This window comes from Doryrhamphus excisus, linkage group LG11 (assembly GCF_037039965.1).
Source record: "Doryrhamphus excisus strain RoL-2023G ecotype Guam linkage group LG11, RoL_Dexc_Guam_v1.1, whole genome shotgun sequence".
Taxonomy (NCBI): domain Eukaryota; kingdom Metazoa; phylum Chordata; class Actinopteri; order Syngnathiformes; family Syngnathidae; genus Doryrhamphus; species Doryrhamphus excisus.
In genome coordinates, this window is record NC_136367.1 from 1663919 (window position 1) to 1683413 (window position 19495).

A 19495-nucleotide genomic window follows, 5' to 3' on the forward strand; every position below is an offset into this window, starting at 1 on the left:
ATGTCATATAGAAAATATGGATGAAAGTTAGTGGGTGTCATTTTTTATTGGCCTTGCAGTGTCAAGGGCAGACGGAATGAATGTTTGCATTTCAGCAACGCTTATCTCTCTTGGTAGCGTGTCACTTTTACGGACGCAACATTTAACCCCATCTCCCTTCAGATGACTACCATGATTCATGCCAGTCACCAGAAGAAAATACTAAAACAATAATACAACATTGTCTTGAGGGAGGCACTTTTGCATCTATGCACACGGTCATCATGCACTCTCATAAATTATTAATACTATGGATGTCTGATATTGGCTTTTTGCTGAAAACCGATATTGTCCAACACTCAATTTCCAATGCCAATATCAGCCGATACCGATAAAGATACATGTAACACAATCTCCTGTGGCGTAATGAACACATATCTGCTAGTTTTTCATTTCATAAAATCTGATATCGACCGATATCATATTTTGATACTAATATCGGAACTGATAATTATCAGACACCTAATTAATACAGTATACCAAAACATTGCCCTGGTTTTCATACACTGTCTTGGTTATCGTACAATATTGTGCTAATATGTATTGTATGATTCAGCAGAAAGGTGTGCCCAAACAACCCCCCCCCGCCAAGTGTCCAATGTGTGGCCCAAGGTCATTTGCGGCCTGCGGCTGTTTTTTTATTGACACATTCTAAAAATGTAATTTAAATCCGATATCGACCGATATGTGATAAAACATTCCACTGTTCTCAGATATCTTAATTTTTATTTTTCTATACACAAAATAAGATTAAAAAACAAAAACAAATTAGGAATAAAGACAATAAATCAATCAATCCGATGCTTTATCTTGACGTGTATTTTCCGTTTTATTCCAAATCATTTCCTGCATTTATTTGTACCCAGCGTCATAAGCCTTTAGCTTCATTGCTAATCCAAAGCAAAACAGGGCGGGGTAACAGGGTAGGGTAACAGTACGAGCGGGGCAAAATCATGTTAATTGCGTCCGGTGTGCACACAGCTTAACTAGCGTCCCGCGGAACGCATTTGGCCCACGGGCCGCAAGTTTGAGACCCCTGGTTTATGGTTCGGTTTTATTTCATTTGAACATGCATCAGATTACAATTGAATGCATCCCATAATCAGTTCCCAGTTCCACATGTCCGAAAGGAGTAGGAAGAAGCAAAGCTTATTAAATCCTACCCCTCCATCTGGTACTTTTACAATCAGTAACTGTTACATTTGTTCACTTCCTGCTTTCCTAATATCATTTTTTTTAGTTTTTTTAAATTTAACTCAAACTCAAATTTAATTTAGTTTAAACTTTCTAAAAAGTATATTAAAATAAAGAGTAAAAAAATGAAAAATTAGCAGTAATTTTACAAGAATAAAGTCAAAATATGAAGAATAAAAGTTTGTAATTTAACAAGGAAGGCTATGATAACGTCCTAACATTACGAATAAAAACATTGAGTATCTTGAAATTAAGTAGATGCGTTTCGGGAAAATGTCACTTCCCAACTAAAAAGGTAGTAGGAAGAAGCAGAGCTTATTATATCCCACCCCTCCATCTGGTACTTTTACAGTAACATTTGTTCACTTCCTGCTTTCCTAAGAGACCAGTGATGTTGTTTGGTCTAGAGACAGTTCCACTGAGGAAAGGACAGGAAGCAGAGATGAGGATTGGGAGTGACCACGATGGATAGGATCAGGAACAAGTACATCAGGGGGATATTACATGTGTTAGGCCTTGGAGATAAAGTCAGAGAGGCCAGACTGAGATGGTTCAGAGGATGCGGCCAGGTAGGAGGCGTCCAGGAAGACCAAAGACGAGGTTTATGGATGTAATGAAGTCGGACACGAGGGTAGGCGGTTATTGCGTTGTGATGATCACAGCTTTATTCAAATCGTCTGCGTTCACTCCAAGAGAGTGGGAGCGTAGATGGGTGACGCTGAGGTGAAGGTGCATGAACAAGGCGCCCTCTGAGAGGGGCGAGCCAAGCGGCGAAGGACACGTCTCGAAGCTTGCAGCCCTCCTGTCACATTGGCAGACCTTGTGTATGAATATGGACCCAGCCCTGTCAAGATGGAGGAGATAACTCACTAGGGAGTGTGGAAGTGGGGGACAGCTCGGAAGTAAAGGCAAGGCCACATGAAGGAGAAATGTCATTCATGTCCATGCTTTGTAATATGCTCTTCGCCATCACGATGTGTCGCCATGGCCGCTCATTACAGATCTATTGATTTAGCTATTTTGAGGAGACTGCTGGTTCTTTTTCCTGGTTGGTGCACATGACGCAGATTGTATAGTCCTGGCATTGATGGTGGAATTCTAAGAAAATTCCAAGAAAAAATAAAACATGCAAACGCTACACAGAGATAGCCGAGGGTGGAATCGAACACGGGTCTCCTAGCTGAGTGTCCTGCGCGATAACCGTGCAGAACTGACAAATATTTTCATGTAAAACAACAATTTTTGTGTTGTTTATGTTGGGCTAAATATATATCTTAAGGGGCTGCATGGTGGGGAGTGGTTAGCGCGCAGACCTCACACCTAGGAGACCCGAGTTCGATCCCACCCTGGTGGGTTTCCTCCCACATTCCAAAAACATGCTAGGTTAATTAGCGACTCCAAATTGTCCATAGGTATGAATGTGAGTGTGAATGGTTGTTTGTCTACATGTGATTAGAACATGCAAACTCCACACAGAGATGTCCGAGGGTGGAATTGAACCTGGGTCTCCTCTATAATATTATGTGTTTCATTAATATGAAAAACAACAAACATCAGTTTGTCAATGAAATCATTGTCTGGGTTAACTTTGCAAGACGGCTGCACAGCGCTTGAGTGGTTAGCACACATGCCACACATCTAGAAGACCAGAGTTCGATTCCATCCTCTGCCATCTCTGTGTGGAGTTCTCCCCTCGTGCATGCGTGGGTTTGCTGTCACATTCCAAAAACATGCTAGGTTAATTAGCGACTCCAAATTGTCCATAGGTATGAATGTGAGTGTGAATGGTTGTTTGGCTATATGTGCCCTGTGATTGGCTGGCCACCAGTCCAGGGTGAACCCCGCCTCCAGCACACCCCCGCGACCCTAGAGTGGATAAGTGGCATAGCGAATCTATATCTTTATAACAGTCTGACTCACAATATCATCTTACTAAGAACACTATATTCATCACACAGCAACTTTACCCTCTAAGGTTAGCTAAGAAATATATGAGTTAATTTTTTTTTTAATTTTCCCATAATGCATTTGCCTGAAGGCTGCACAGTGATCGAGTGGTTAGTGCGCAAACCTCACAGCTAGGAGACCTGGGTTCAATTCCACCCTCGGCTATCTCTGTATGGAGTTTGCATGTTCTTTCTGTGCATGCGTGGGTTTTCTCCGGGTACTCCGGTTTCCTCCCACATTCCAAAAACTTAATAATTAATTGGCGACTCCAACGAAGGAAAAACTGGCAATACGGAGTTATTCCAACAAGTGAAAGAAAAACTGGAGGAAGTCGGTATCACGTGATGTTGATGTTTACGTTTTACTGGGCATGCCCCATTGACTATTCTGGTTGATTATAGCGGCGCATGTAGACACGCGATTGGAATATTCCTTTCCATGGATACCATTGCTTTCGGAAAGAGAAAAACTGATGGTGGATCATCTTACATTATCATTAATTCTTGGTGAGTAGCTATGCTAGGAATATTGTTCCATTTTACAGATCCTCGAAAAAACACATGAACACATCATGAACTCGAAGACAGCTGATACTTTGTCTCACACACACACACACACACATATAAATACACACTATTGGACAAAGGGCGTGAAAATGGATTCAAGATGAACTCCCCATGCACCCAAGCTGATCTTGTGTCTTGCAGTAATCCATTAATCCTTTTTTTTTCAGGTTTTAATTGTGTTGGTGCTTTGGGACATGAGGGCAAGTAGATCATGTCAGACTGGTTTATCATTTGGAAATTTGATTTGCCTAATTAAACGCTGTAGCATTCTTTATTCCTTGTAAATTGCTGATAGAGGACACATTGGCGAGAAACAGAAACATGCTCTATCGTCATTTCACATGGGAACCGGCGACAATGTGGAGTGGGGTGGCTTTCTTGGATGGGGGAAGGCAAGGGAATTGTAGTCATTCATTCATTCATTTGGAGCCTATCCCAGCTGTCTCCGGGCGAGAGGCGGGGTACACCCTGCACTGGTGGCCAGCCAATCACAGGGCACATATAGACAAACAACCATTCACACTCACATTCATACCTATGGACAATTTGGAGTGGCTAATTAACCTAGCATGTTTTTGGAATGTGGGAGGAAACCGGAGTACCCGGAGAAAACCCACGCATGCACGGGGAGAACATTCAAACGCCACACAGAGATGGCCGAGGGTGGAATCGAACTCGGGTCTCCTAACTATGAGGCTCTCGAGCTAATCACTCGTATACCATGCAGTGTAAAAACATCTTATTTTCTCTTATTATGTCTACTATATTTGGTAATGTGAGTATAAAGTTCACTATAGGGGTGTTACTTCATGTCTAGAGGGCTCTAAAATTAATTAATTCATTTTCTACTGCTTATCCTCACAAGGGTTGCGGGGGTGCTGGAGCCTATCCCAGCTGTCTTCAAGGGCGAGAGGCGGGGTACACCCTGGACTGGTGGCCAGCCAATCACAGGGCACATATAGACAAACAACCATTCACACTCACATTCATACCTATGGACAATTTGGAGTGGCTAATTAACCTAGCATGTTTTTGGAATGTGGAAATTGGAATTTGTTGGAATTTTATTTATCTTACTATGTTCTTGATGAATCATTTGGTGATACATTTTTGTTGTAGTACATAATCACGTATGTAAGTATGCATGCTGTCACTGAATGATGTGCGGTGATGAACGCGTCTTACAAAGTCAGCTTTTAGTCACATGATGTTGGAGCTTTGATCCTTTGTGTCATTAAAAAAAAACAAACATTTGAGCTTGTTTACTGATTCTAATTCCGCTTGCTACCTTAGATACGGATTAACAGAGGCGGCGACAGAAGGTAAGCTTGTATTATGTTGATACTAGCAAATACATTCAAGTGTAATGCGGTGATAGGATGGTACAAAGTATCAAAGTTTGTTTTTTCCCTCATTATGCAATAATTAATCGCAGTTAATTGCTTCTACGGTAGACCCGAGTGAATTTCTGTAATTTATAAATGGAATATTTTCATAGTTGGAGCATAGAAATGATGTTGTGAATATGCATTTTAATATTATTAGAGCCCTCTAGACCTGAAATAACACCCCTATAGTCACATTTATACTCTTATTACCCAATATAGCAGACAGAAAGATGCTAGGGGAGTTGCTAGCAGATTATCTTGGCATGGATTAAGGCCGCAACTGTAGTCCATGCTAGAGAGTATAATGCCTGTTGTGATTTGTCATTACGTGGTATCACGTGATGTTGATGTTTAGGTTTTACTGGGCATGCCCCATTGACTATTCTGGTTGATTATAGCGGCGCATGTAGACAAGAGATTGGAATATAGACTGTATTCTGACAACTATTCTTATTTATATTTATATCGAGTGGTTAGCGCGCAGACCTCTCAGCTAGGAGACCGGGGTTCAATTCCACCCTCTCTGTGTGGAGTTTGCATGTTCTCCCCGTGCATGCGTGGGTTTTCTCCGGGTACTCCGGTTTCCTCCCACATTCCAAAAACATGCTAGGTTAATTAGCCACTCCAAATTGTCCATAGGTATGAATGTGAGTGTGAATGGTTGTTTGTCTATATGTGCCCTGTGATTGGCCGGCCACCAGTCCAGAGTGTACCCCGCCTCTCGTCTGAAGACAGCTGGGATAGGCTCCAGCAACCCGGCAACCCTCGTGAGGCTAAGTGGAATTAATTAATTTTAGAGCTCTCTAGACATGAAGTAACACCCCTATAGTAAACTTTATACTCATATTACCCAATATAGTAGACATAATAAGAGAAAATAAGATGTTTTTACGCTGCATGGTATACGAGTGATTAGCGTGAGAGCCTCACAGCTAGGAGACCAGGGTTCAATTCCACCCTCGGGCATTTCTGTGTGGAGTTTGCATGTTCTCCCCGTGCATGCGTGGGTTTTCTCCGGGTACTCCGGTTTCCTCCCACATTCCAAAAACATGCTAGGTTAATTAGCGACTCCAAATAGTCCATAGGTATGAATGTGAGTGTGAATGGTTGTTTGTCTATATGTGCCCTGTGATTGGCTGGCCACCATTATGATGCTTTAGTCACGGTTGCACTCCATTTTGTTTCGCCACAGGCGTCCCCACCATGGCCAAAGACGCGTTGGCAGAGGCAGGCTGTTATTTCGATGAACTCAACAAGCTACGTGCGCTGGAACCAGACGTCAGTCAAAAGACGTCGGAGCTCAAAGAAGACTGCAAAGATTTCGTGGACAAAATCGTGCAGTTTCTGAAGATAGTCAGCGGTCTCATGGAGTTGGTGGACAAGCTGGCAAACGAGACGGAGAGAGAAAAACTGAAGGCCCTCGGGACGAGGAACCTGCTGAAGTTTGTGGCGAAGCAAAGGGAGGCCCAACAGCAGCAGTTGCAGGTTCTTATTGTCGAGAAAATGATGCAACTGGAGCGATATCGCGTTGAGTACGAAACCCTGTCCAAAGTGGAATCGGAACAAAACGAGTTCATCAATCAGTACATTCTGCAGAAGTGATGATGAGACCACGAGGACGTGCCAACTGAAGACCCGGATAGGAAAAAGCCTCACCTCCTGAGATGTTTTTGGGCCTTAACTAGGACTCTTCCATGTTCCTCACTAGGTTCCTCAGAGTGGAACTGCTGAAATCTCTAACCTAGCTTATTGTATCCTGCCCCTAAACCATGATGTTGAACCATCTCGAGACAAAGTACATATACTAGGTCAAGGGTCTGTGATCTTACCAAACTAATTTTGTCTTCAAATAATTAGTGCCCAGAGTTCAATCCCATCCTCGGCTAACTTGAACAATCCATGAACAATCAGCAACATGATTGGCAGACGTGTTAGCACCCAATCGTATTAGCATTGATTGCAGCCCGTGCAAATAAAACATTCGAAATCCAAAATTTCGAGGTATTGTATTACTTTGCGTACATGTCGTACGTGTACTGTCGTCGCTTGCAATATCGTGGTTCGATTGTAGCTACCTTGCTATATTGCGTTTTTTTTTTAATTACCGCTGTTTCATGGTAGACTATGGTATATTATTACTCAGTCATATGTAGTATTATGGTCACAATAATGACACAATAATAGAGATATTACCTTACATTACATTACCTGAACACTGCATGAAGAGTGAGTAAAGTTATCCTCCCGTATCGTGTGGAAGTGGTAAGATTTGGTTTATACATTTTGAAGAAACTGGTTAGCACATAGGCCACACAGCTATGAGACCCGAGTTCGATTCCACCCTCGGCCATCTCTCTGTGTGGAATTTGCATGTTCTCTCTGTTCGGTTTCCTTCAAAAACATGCTAGGCTAATTGCCGACTCCAAATTGTCCACAGGTATGAATGTGAGTGTGAATGGTTGTTTGTCTATATGTGCCCTGTGATTACCTGAACACCGCATGAAGAGCGAATAAAGTTATCCTCCCGTATCGTGTGGAAGTGGTAAGATTTGGTTTATACATTTTGAAGAAACTGGTTAGCACACAGGCTGCACGGCAGCCGAGTGGTTAGGCCACATAGCTATGAGACCCGAGTTCGATTCCACCCTCGGCCATCTCTCTGTGTGGAGTTTGCATGTTCTCTCTGTTCGGTTTCCTTCAAAAACATGCTAGGCTAATTGCCGACTCCAAATTGTCCACAGGTATGAATGTGAGTGTGAATGGTTGTTTGTCTATATGTGCCCTGTGATTACCTGAACACCGCATGAAGAGCGAATAAAGTTATCCTCCCGTATCGTGTGGAAGTGGTAAGATGTGGGTTCTTAGATTTTGAAGAAACTGGTTAGCACACAGGCTGCACGGTAATTTTCTGATTTCAACAATCTTGAAAGTTATCCGGGGTGCCCAACTTTTTCATACCGCTGTTTATCCGGGGGTTGGGAATGTCGCCAGAGCTAGCGATAAAATTGCCAAGTTGGTCAGTAGGCAGTCAACATTCCTGATGCCTAGTGACCACAATACCACATATAAATTATTATTACAATATTTGTTGACTAATAATAGCCCATGGTCAACCACAAAAACAGCCATCGTGTGTATGCATTCATTTTTTAAAAATCACGATACTTTTTTTTGTACAGTATTAATAATTCAGCGGAGTGCATAAGTAACCGTGAAACGTCCCACGAGGACGGCCAGTAAATTCAAATTCACCCCTTTCCCAACTTCTCAGTGTCCTCCCCCCCATCACCCACACACACGGCGTTTGTGTACCAGCTACTGTACCTTCTAAGATTATGTTTCTCTCCTCTTTTGCACTTGTGCTTTCTCTCTCAGGAATGAAATCTTTTCATGTGGGTGAGTGGTGGAAGAAACCCAGAAGGGCAGTGTGTGTGTGTGTGTGGGGGGGGGGGGGGGTTGTTATGCACCGCATCTGCAGATTCTTAAAAGATTCTGTGCATAGTGCTGAGGTGTTAGCGCTACTTCTGTGCACAAGCCTCCTACATCAATTATTAACCCTGTGCTTGTGCACTTCTGAATGAAAGGCAACACAATCAAAGTCAAACGTAATGGTAATGGTAATGGTAATGGTTTTATTTCATTTGAACATGCATCAGATTACAATTGAATGCATCACATAATCAGTTCACAGTTCCACATGTCCGAAAGGAGTAGGAAGAAGCAAAGCTTATTAAATCCTACCCCTCCATCTGGTACTTTTACAATCAGTAACTGTAATTTGTTCACCTCCTGCTTTCCTAATATCATTTTTTTTAGTTTTTTTTAAATTTAATTTCATTTAAACTCAAATTTAATTTAAACTTTCTAAAAAGTATATTAAAATAAACAGTAAAAAAATCTAAAATTAGCAGTAATTTTACAAGAATAAAGTCAAAATATGAAGAATAGAAGTTTATAATTTAACAAGGAAGGTTACCATAGCGTCCTAACATTACGAATAAAAACATTATTTGAGTATCTTGAAATTAAGTAGGTAAGTTTCGGGAAAATGTCAGTTCCCAACTAAAAAGGTATTTCAAGCCCAACTTTCACTTGTGTTTTGCATTTGTGACAGCACAAATAGCTAACTTTAGCACACGTTTTACAGAAAAAACATTTATTTACAAATATAACACCAGGAACTATGTATAATTTTCACATTTAACCGATGTGTGTGTGTGTGTGTGTGTGCATGTGTTAAAATTCCATACAACCTTCTGCATGCTACACTCCTCCACTGTTTCTACCTTTTTCCGTTCTTTACTAATCAGCAGTAGAACATAGGTAAGTTTCGGGAAAATGTCAGTTCCCAACTAAAAATGTATTTCAAGCATAACTTTCACTTATGTTTTGCATTTGTGACAGCGCAAATAGCTAACTTTAGCACAAGTTTTACATCAGAAAAATCATTTATTTACAAATATAACACCAGGAATATGTAAATTTTTTACATTTAACTGAAGTGTGTGTGAGCATGTGTTAAAATTCCATACAACCTTCTGCATGCTACACTCCTCCACTGTTTCTACCTTTTTCCGTTCTTTACTAATCAGCAGTAGAACATAGGTAAGTTTCGGGAAAATGTCAGTTCCCAACTAAAAATGTATTTCAAGCACAACTTTCACTTATGTTTTGCATTTGTGACAGTGCAAATAGCTAACTTTAGCACAAGTTTTACATCAGAAAAAACATGTATTTACAAATATAACACCAGGAATATGTAAAATTTTTACATTTAACTGAAGTGTGTGTGAGCATGTGTTAAAATTCCATACAACCTTCTGCATGCTACACTCCTCCACTGTTTCTACCTTTTTCCGTTCTTTACTAATCAGCAGTAGAACATAGGTAAGTTTCGGGAAAATGTCAGTTCCCAACTAAAAATGTATTTCAAGCATAACTTTCACTTATGTTTTGCATTTGTGACAGCGCAAATAGCTAACTTTAGCACAAGTTTTACATCAGAAAAAAACATTTATTTACAAATATAACACCACAACTATGTACAATTTTTACATTTAACCGATGTGTGTGTGAGCAGGGTTAAAATTGCCCTGGAGTGTTGCATCATCACCTCTTTTTGCCTCTCATGCAAAAAAAATGTAAAAATATGGGCGTTTGGGTTTATAAAAATGTATAACTTTGGTATTGAATTTTGTTATAACAGTACATTCCTGATCAAAATGTAATCAAAGTTAAATATAACTTCCATTATTTCACTGACACACTTTCATCTCCAAAGGTGTCCATCGCTATTTGTGTTGACCCACACAACGTTCTTACCTCAAGGCTCCCGCAGCAGTTGTCACATGACGCTGAGCTTTGGTCCAAATGGAAATTTCGAGCTACTTTTCTAAACGTCTCCATGTGCTTTTGTCAGTGTGTCATTGTGTAAAGAATACACCCGAGTGTGTGCGCTTGCGTTTTGCCGAGGAGCTGATGAATGGCTCTGATTAGCGGTGAGGGTAACTTTGCAGCATCCCACAGGATTACACGGCATCGCCAGCATTAGGGAAACAACCACTGAGGCAGAAAATCACTTTCAGATAGTGACACACACACACACACACACACATTGTGAATACTGTCATTTGCTGCACTACAACCTGCAATGTGTGTGTGTGGCGTTTTATTATCTTACAGTGCTAGCAAAACAGACATGGGCTAAATACAGTAAAGTCTCGTTATATCGATATAACCGGACTATCCATATATCCGATCCTGCGCCGAACTGCATTAAAAGTGGGCGGATCTTTGATATGGTATGTAATTTTCTCCTTGAGTTCATGGATTGCGTATCTAGCATGCTTTTGTACTACAATACATTTTGTACTACAGTAAATGGTATTGGTATTGAAATCCTTAAGCAAAGATTGATTTAAGCTGCTTTTGTATCGATATAAGCAGACCAAATTGGCTGGCGGGAGATGAAAAGGGCATCCTAGTAACCGGATTATCATAATAACCGTGTATCGTACTAACGGAGCTAATTATATCATAAAAGACTAGAAATTTGCCGGGAAATGAAAATAGTATCGTAATAAGTAGTAATTCGTTTTAACCGATATCGATATAACGAGACTTTACTGTATTACTGCTTTCACGCTCCTGGAAAGACTTTCTCCGAAAAAAACATTCCGATTGTATGCAGTAGATCCCCATCCGGTTTGAAATTTTAGGGAGTGATTTGGTGGCGTTATCTGCAGGGGAGAAAGAGTACCGCAGCGATTGGTGTCTCGCAAGTCAATTCACTCAACATTTTATAGCAGGAAGATGTTTGAACAAGACATGATGTTGTTAATACGACCTGTACTTCGGTCTCAATGTGTAAAACTTCATTTCAAATGGTTTTAATAACTGTTACCGTATCGGAATATTATAGGGTTTAGAGTAGATATCTTCATTTATTAATCGGTCCGGCGTATAAGTCATAATGGCCAACCTATGCAAAAAAAGTGTGACTTATACTTCGGAAAATACGGTATATATATTTTCATTTATAAGTCGCAAGAACATCAACTTATGAAAAAAAGTGTGACTTATAGTCCGGAAAATACGGGAATGTACTTTGCGTACATGTCGTACGTGTAATATCGTGGTTCGATTGTAGCTACCTTGCTATATTGTGTTTTTTTAATTACCACTGTTTCATGGTAGACTATGGTATATTATTACTCAGTCATATGTAGTATTATGGTCACTAGGGGGCAGTAATGACACAAAACATTGAGACATTACCTTACATTACATTACCTGAACACTGCATGAAGAGAGAATAAAGTTATCCTCTCGTATCGTGTGGAAGTGGTAAGATTTGGGTTCTTACATTTTGAAGAAACTGTTTGGTACACAGGCTGCCCGGCAGCTATGAGACCTGAGTTCGATTCCACCCTCGGCCATCTCTCTGTGTGGAGTTTGCATGTTCTCCCCGTGCATGCGTGGGTTTTCTCCGTGTACTCCGGTTCCCTTCAAAAACATGCTAGGCTAATTGCCGACTCCAAATTGTCCATAGGTATGAATGTGAGTGTGAATGGTTGTTTGTCTATATGTGCCCTGTGATTACCTGAACACTGTGTGAAGAGCGAATAAAGTTATCCTCCCGTATCGTGTGGAAGTGGTAAGATATGGTTTCTTAGATTTTGAAGAAACTGGTTAGAGCACAGGTTGCACGGCGAAAGAGTGGTTAGCGCGCAGGCCACACAGCTAGGAGACCTGAGTTTGATTCCATGTTCGCATGTTCTCCCTGTGGGTTTTCTCCGGGTACTCCGGTTTCCTCCCACATTCCAAAAACATGCTAGGTTAATTAGCCACTCCAAATTGTCCATAGGTATGAATGTGAGTGTGAATGGTTGTTTGTCTATATGTGCCCTGTGATTGGCTGGCCACCAGTCCAGGGTGTACCCCGCCTCTCGACAGAAGACAGCTGGGATAGGCTCCAGCAACCCCCCCACACGACCCTCGTGAGGATAAGCGGTAGAAAATGAATGAATTTTAGAGCCCTCTAGACATGAAGTAACACCCCTATAGTGAACTTTATACTCATATTACCCAATATAGTAGACATAATAAGAGCAAATAAGATGTTTTTACGCTGCATGGCGGACGAGTGATTAGCACAAGGGCCTCACAGGTAGGAGACCCGAGTTCAATTCCACCCTCGGGCATCTCTGTGTGGAGTTTGCATGTTCTCTCTGGGTTTTTTCCGGGTTTTCTCCGGGTATTCCGGTTTCCTCCCACATTCCAAAAACAAATCGTGATGATAAGTGGTAGAAAATGAATTAAATAATTATACTTTATAATCATACTCCATATCTTTGCACTGGAATGCAAGGTTGATACATCACAGCATATTATAGCAACCCCCGGATGGCGTTCACATATACGTCCCATGTAGCATATGCATGTTTTGTGCAAAAATGTTGGAGATTAATTAATTAATTAATTTTCTACCGCTTATCCTCACGATTTGTTTTTGGAATGTGGGAGGAAACCCGGAATACCCGGAAAAATTATTATTTTTATTTAATTTTTTTTTTTTTTTTTTTTTACAAACGACTGTATTGCCTGTTGCCACCATCACTGACTGGCATCACCCCCCCCCCCTCACCCCACCCCCCCACCTCTAATTCTGCAGCCTCGCATCCACACGCTTTACAATTAAGCGCCATAAATCAGGCGTCACCGCTGGCGTGAGATGTCTGGAGGCACGCGCACGCACGCACGCGCACGCCATGTCGCCACCACCACCACCACCACCGCCGCCGCCGCCGTCGTCGTCCAGCCGCCGCAGCCGAGCGGACGGAATGGCTCGAAAGGAGACAAGACGGATTCTTTCCGGACGGATTAGTCACTGCGCGTCTTGCTGCAGTGCCGTCTTTTCCAGGTGTGCGTGCGTGTGCGTGCGAGTGCGAATCCTCGGGTAAGTCTTCATGTCACATGTGCTTCACATCGGAAGGAGACGGGGGGGCATCTGCAAGCTGGATTTTTTTTTTTTTTTTTTTTGTGCGTGGAGGATGCTGCGGCAAGTGATCCACAGAGGGCTCAAGGCTTCCTTCTACTGGCTGGGCTTGTTCGTTAGCAGACACCCCGTGTTCTTCCTCACCGTGCCCGCCGTCCTCACCATCATCTTCGGCTCCACGGTGCTCAGCCGATTCAAACCGGAGACCGACCTCGAGTTGCTGGTGGCCCCGACTCACAGCCTGGCTAAGATAGAACGGAGTCTGGCGAACAGCTTGTTCCACATCGACCAATCCAAACACAAGCTCTACTCGGACCTGCACACCCCCGGAAGATACGGGAGGCTCATCCTGCTCGCCAAGTCCGGCGGGAACATCCTGGAGTTGGCGGATCAGGTGCTGCGAGTTCACAAGCAGGTGTTGGATTTGCGGGTGGGCTACAAAGGATTCAACTACACCTTCGCCCACCTCTGCGTCCTCAGCCACCGGGACAAGCGATGCCGGGTGGATGATATCGTCACCGTCTTCGAGGACATCAGACAGGCGGTGCTGGCCAACAGCACTTTCCACAAGGTGCCCGTCGGATACCCCAACACCACCTTAAAGGTGAGTTGAGGCCCGCCGTTAACCTAACCTAACCACCCCCCCCTTCAAAAAAAAAAAAAATATATATATATATATATACATATAGAACCCCCCCTCCATGGCGCAGAATACAATATTCTTATCCATTATTTCTGAATGAATGCAGTATTTCCTCAATGGGGGCTTTTTTAAACAGATATGGCAACCCTGACATCTGCAATAGTATTTCTAGGTTTCTAAATTGTACCAGTGCAGGTGAATTGATTGGCTGTTCAGCTACACACACACATATACAAATACACACACACACACACACACACACACACATAGGGATATCCTCCTTTTTTATGCAGTGGTTCCCTCTAGCCATCTCCTGGCAACACACGCAGCATGACATGGCTACAGCTAAAAGCTAACAGATGCTTTTGTTGTCATACATTTGATGCTGCAACACATTATTATTATTATTTTTCTCCTAAGAATTTACAATAGGTACCGTGGTAATTGAACATGCATCCGATTACAATTGAACGCATCACATAATCAGTTCCCAGTTCCACATGTCCAAAAAGGAGTAGGAAGAAGCAAAGCTTATTAAATCCTACCCCTCCATCTGGTACTTTTACAATCAGTAACTGTTGCATTTGTTCACTTCCTGCTTTCCTAATATAATTTATGGTAATGGTAATGGTTTTATTTCATTTGAACATGCATCAGATTGCAATTGAACGCATCACATAATAAATTCCCAGTTCCACATGTCCAAAAGGAGTAGGAAGAAGCAAAGCTTATTAAATCCTACCCCTCCATCTGGTACTTTTACAATCAGTAACTGTTGCATTTGTTCACTTCCTGCTTTCCTAATATAATTTATGGTAATGGTTTTATTTCATTTGAACATGCATCAGATTGCAATTGAACGCATCACATAATCAGTTCCCAGTTCCACATGTCCAAAAAGGAGTAGGAAGAAGCAAAGCTTATTAAATCCTACCCCTCCATCTGGTACTTTTACAATCACTAACTGTTGCATTTGTTCACTTCCTGCTTTCCTAATATAATTTATGGTAATGGTTTTATCTCATTTGAACATGCATCAGATTGCAATTGAACGCATCACATAATCAGTTCCCAGTTCCACATGTCCAAAAAGGAGGAAGAAGGAAGTAGGAAGAAGCATGAATTCATTCATTTTCTACCGATTTTTTTCTCACGAGGGTCGCGGGGGGGTGCTGTGGATAATTTGGAGTGGCTAATTAACCTAGCATGTTTTTGGAATGTGGGAGGAAACCGGAGTACCCGGAGAAAACCCACGCATGCACGAGGAGAACATGCAGACTCCACATAGAAATGCCCGAGGGTGGAATTGAACCCTGGTCTCCTAGCTGTGAGGCCCTCCAGCTAATCACTCGTCCGCCATGCAGCGTAAAAACATCTTATTTTCTCTTATTATGTCTACTATATTGGGTAATATGAGTAGAAAGTTCACTATAGGGGTGTTACTTCATGTCTAGAGGGCTCTAAAATTCATTCATTCATTAATTCATTCATTTTGTACCGCTTATCCTCACAAGGGTCACCGGGTTGCTGGAGCCTATCCCAGCTGTCTATGGGCGAGAGGCGGGGTACACCCTGGACTGGTGGCCAGCCAATCACAGGGCACATATAGACAAACAACCATTCACACTCACATTCATACCTATGGACCTAATGTTATTTTTCCTCATAATATTATGATGTTATTCTAGTAAAATTGCTGCTTTTTTTCTTTTTAGAATACAACCATTTTAATTAAATATTTGGAAATTATCTTCATTTAAAAATAGCATATTTCTTTAATATTTCAACTTTAAAGTTATTTTTCCTCTTATTGTAAAATTAAGGCCAGATTATAACTTTTTCCATGTAATATTTTGGCTTTATTTTTGTAATATTTCTGTTGTTTTTTTTCAAATTTTTGTTTATATTTTTAGAGTGAAAAAAACAGCCAATGAAAATGAAGAAATTTTTGTGTTTTTTTTCCTCTTCGTGGCATATTTTTCTACTGATATTCAGTTTTCTACTGAAATATGATCATAAATTCGGTTGATGATGTTATTCTAGTAAAATTGCTGCTTTTTTTTCTTTTTAAGAATACAACCATTTTATCTAAATATTTTGAAATTATACTCATTTAAAAATAGCATCTTTCTTTAATGTTATTTTTCCTCTTATTGTAAAATTAAGGCCAGATTATAACGTTTTTTCCATGTAATATTTTGACTTTATTTTTGTAATATGGGAACTATGATCATAAATTCAGTTGATGATGTTATTTTAGTAAAATTGCTGCTTTTTTCTTTTTAAGAATACAATCATTTTTTCTAAATATTTTGAAATTATACTCATTTAAAAACAGCATATTTCTGTTTTAATGTTATTTTTCATCTTTCCTCAAAATGAAGGCTAGATTATAACTTTTAACCAATCAACCATGTAATATTTTGACTTTATTTTTGTAATATTTCTGTTGTTTATTTTTCAAATTTTAGTTTATATTTTTAGAGTGGAAAAAACAGCCAATGAAAATTGGATTCATCTTCTTTTTTTTGTGTTTTTTTTTCCTCTTCATGGCACATTTTTCTACTGATGCGACTTATATTCTGGGAAATATGATCATAAATTCAGTTAGCCTGCATGTATCGGCCCCACCGAACCTTTCTCTCTTTGGGGGACCCAACAGTCCCCCAAAGAGTTGCCCCCCGTCTGCTATCAAACAATAGAAATGAAGTACAGCCTTCTGCTTTAGCCGACATGCTGAATGTAAATATAATCAGGAAACACAATGACGCAACCACAATGAAAGCGCTGGTCTGTGGTTTCATCCCGCTCGCACACCACAAGCAACCATCTTGCCTCGCCGCCCGTCTTTGGTTAATTAAAGCTCGCTGATTGCTTGCTCAAGTGCCAGAATTGTCCCGGCAACGACGTGAACATACGGCAATAATCATATGTGATTATGTGTCGGTAGCCATTGGAGTATTTTCCATTCCCATGCCAGGCAAACATGGCTTCATCACTTTAAGTTTTCATCATCAGCCAATCACAGGGCACATATAGACAAACAACCATTCACACTCACATTCATACTTATGGACAATTTGGAGTGGCTAATTAACCTAGCATGTTTTTGGAATGTGGGAGGAAACCGGAGTACCCGGAGAAAACCCACGCATGCACGGGGAGAACATGCACACTCCACACAAGAGATGGCTGAGGGTGGAATCGAACTCGGGTCTCCTAGTTGTGAGGCCCTTGTGCTAATCACTCATCCGCCATGCAACGCAAAAACATCATATTTTGCCTTATTATGTCTACTATATTGGGTAATATGAGTATAAAGTTTACTATAGGGGTGTTACTTCATGTCTAGAGGGCTCTAAAATTAATTTATTCATTCATTAATTTTCTACCACTTATTCTCACGAGGGTTGCCGGGTTGCAAATTGAACCCTGGTCTCCTAGCTGTGGGGTCTGGGCGCTAACCACTCGTCCGCCGTGCAGCCCTGTTCATGTTGTCCTATCTAAAATATTATTTTTTTTGTGATGATTGTGTATAATATAATATAATATAATATAATATAATATAATATAAATAATAAAAAATAATATAATATAATCTAAATAATAAAAAATATATAACATAATATAAATAAAAAAATATAATATAATATAAATAATAAAAAATAATATAATATAATATAAATAATAAAAAATATATAATATAATATAAATAATAAAAAATAATATAATATAAATAATAAAAAATAATATAATATAATATAAATAATAAAAAATAATATATAATATAAATAATAAAAAATAATATAATATAAATAATAAAAATAATATAATATAATATAAATAATAAAAAATAATATAATATAAATAATAAAAAATAATATAATAATAAAGAAAAATTTGTTGGGGAATAGTTGATATTTATGATAAGAAAATAAACTACAAGAAAGTTAAATATTTGTCAAATGCAACCAAAAAAAACCACCAGCAAAAATTGAAAAAAAGAGCAAAATTGATACAAATAATATTTTTTTCATCAAGATGCTGGAATGCATTTTTCTCCTGAAATATATATCCAATGAGAAATTTTACGAGAAATTATTTTCTCTCATGGGACAGACAATTTTTAACCCCTCCCCCCCAAAGTATGTATTCATTTATCTGTACTAATGTACTAATTAAATGTTGAGTACCATAAATGTGTACACGTTGGTAGGTCTGCATTGAAATGAAAGCCTCTCGCTAATTACCCTCACATTCTATGTGGTTTCTATCTCTTGCAGGATGGCCGGGTGTCCTTCATTGGCCACCAGTTGGGAGGCGTGTCCTTCCTGCCCAATAGCCGGGATCAGCAGGTCAAGTTCGCCCGTGCCGTCCAGATTACGTACTACCTCCGCAACAACGGACCAGCGGTACAGGATGCCATCGCGGAGCGCTGGGAGAACGAATTCTGCGCCCTGGTCAGTCGACTCTCGACTGCCGAAGCTCCCCACGGACCCGACCAACTCCACATCCAGTCCCTCACCTCCTTCAGCCTGTGGCGGGACTTTCATCAGACCGGCGTGCTAGCCAAAGGGGAGGTGTTGGTTAGCCTGGTGTTGGTGCTCCTGGCAGCCACCATTTCCAGCTCCATGCGGGACTGTTTGAGGGGGAAACCCTTCCTGGGCCTCCTGGGGGTGCTGACCATCTGCATTGCCAATGTGACGGCCGCAGGGATCTTTTTCATATCAGATGGGAAGTTCAATTCCACGCTGCTGGGGATTCCATTCTTCGCCATGGGTGAGTGTTTTTTTGGCTGCTTCGAGATTTAGCAAACATCAACTGCTTGTATTGTTTCTTGAATTGGCTCATCGTTGTGCATTGTTTGATTCCCTTACTCCATCCATTCCATAGTTTGATTCCACATACTGAAATGCTATGGCTAGCATAACGTAGTCCTAGCATAGAAGTGTTTCAAATGTACATCATATTTCTCCTCTCTTGTAGAGAAGTATTGGTTAGCATTTTTAGCTAATTGGTTATTTTTAGCCTTATGCATTATTTTAGCTGTTTGAAGATGAACTATATCAGCAAGTTGAAGTATTTGTGATTTTAGAAATAAGGAGTTAGTATGTTCTCTGAATTATCCTTACTGGCCTTTTTTTGCAGTAAAGATTGCTTTTATAGTTATTAAGTAAAACGCAAATAAAGTAAAACTAAAGTCAAGTATTTTCGAAAAGTA

The 19495-nt window shown here is 40.5% G+C and overlaps 2 protein-coding genes across 2 annotated transcripts in view; both read left to right on the top strand.

The window, feature by feature from the left end:
- LOC131134308 (intraflagellar transport protein 20 homolog) overlaps positions 1-7313 on the top strand; it is a 33831-nt gene extending 26518 nt beyond the window's left edge. The window contains exon 2 of the mRNA XM_058079446.2: positions 6327-7313. Coding sequence (XP_057935429.1) covers positions 6338-6736 — 399 coding nt within the window. The 5' untranslated portion in view covers positions 6327-6337 and the 3' untranslated portion in view covers positions 6737-7313. The remainder of the gene's footprint in view (positions 1-6326) is intronic.
- Positions 7314-13416: 6103 nt separating this feature from the next.
- ptchd4 (patched domain containing 4) overlaps positions 13417-19495 on the top strand; it is a 37896-nt gene continuing 31817 nt past the window's right edge. The window contains exons 1-2 of the mRNA XM_058088445.2: positions 13417-14235; positions 18558-19053. Coding sequence (XP_057944428.2) covers positions 13603-14235; positions 18558-19053 — 1129 coding nt within the window. The 5' untranslated portion in view covers positions 13417-13602. The remainder of the gene's footprint in view (positions 14236-18557; positions 19054-19495) is intronic.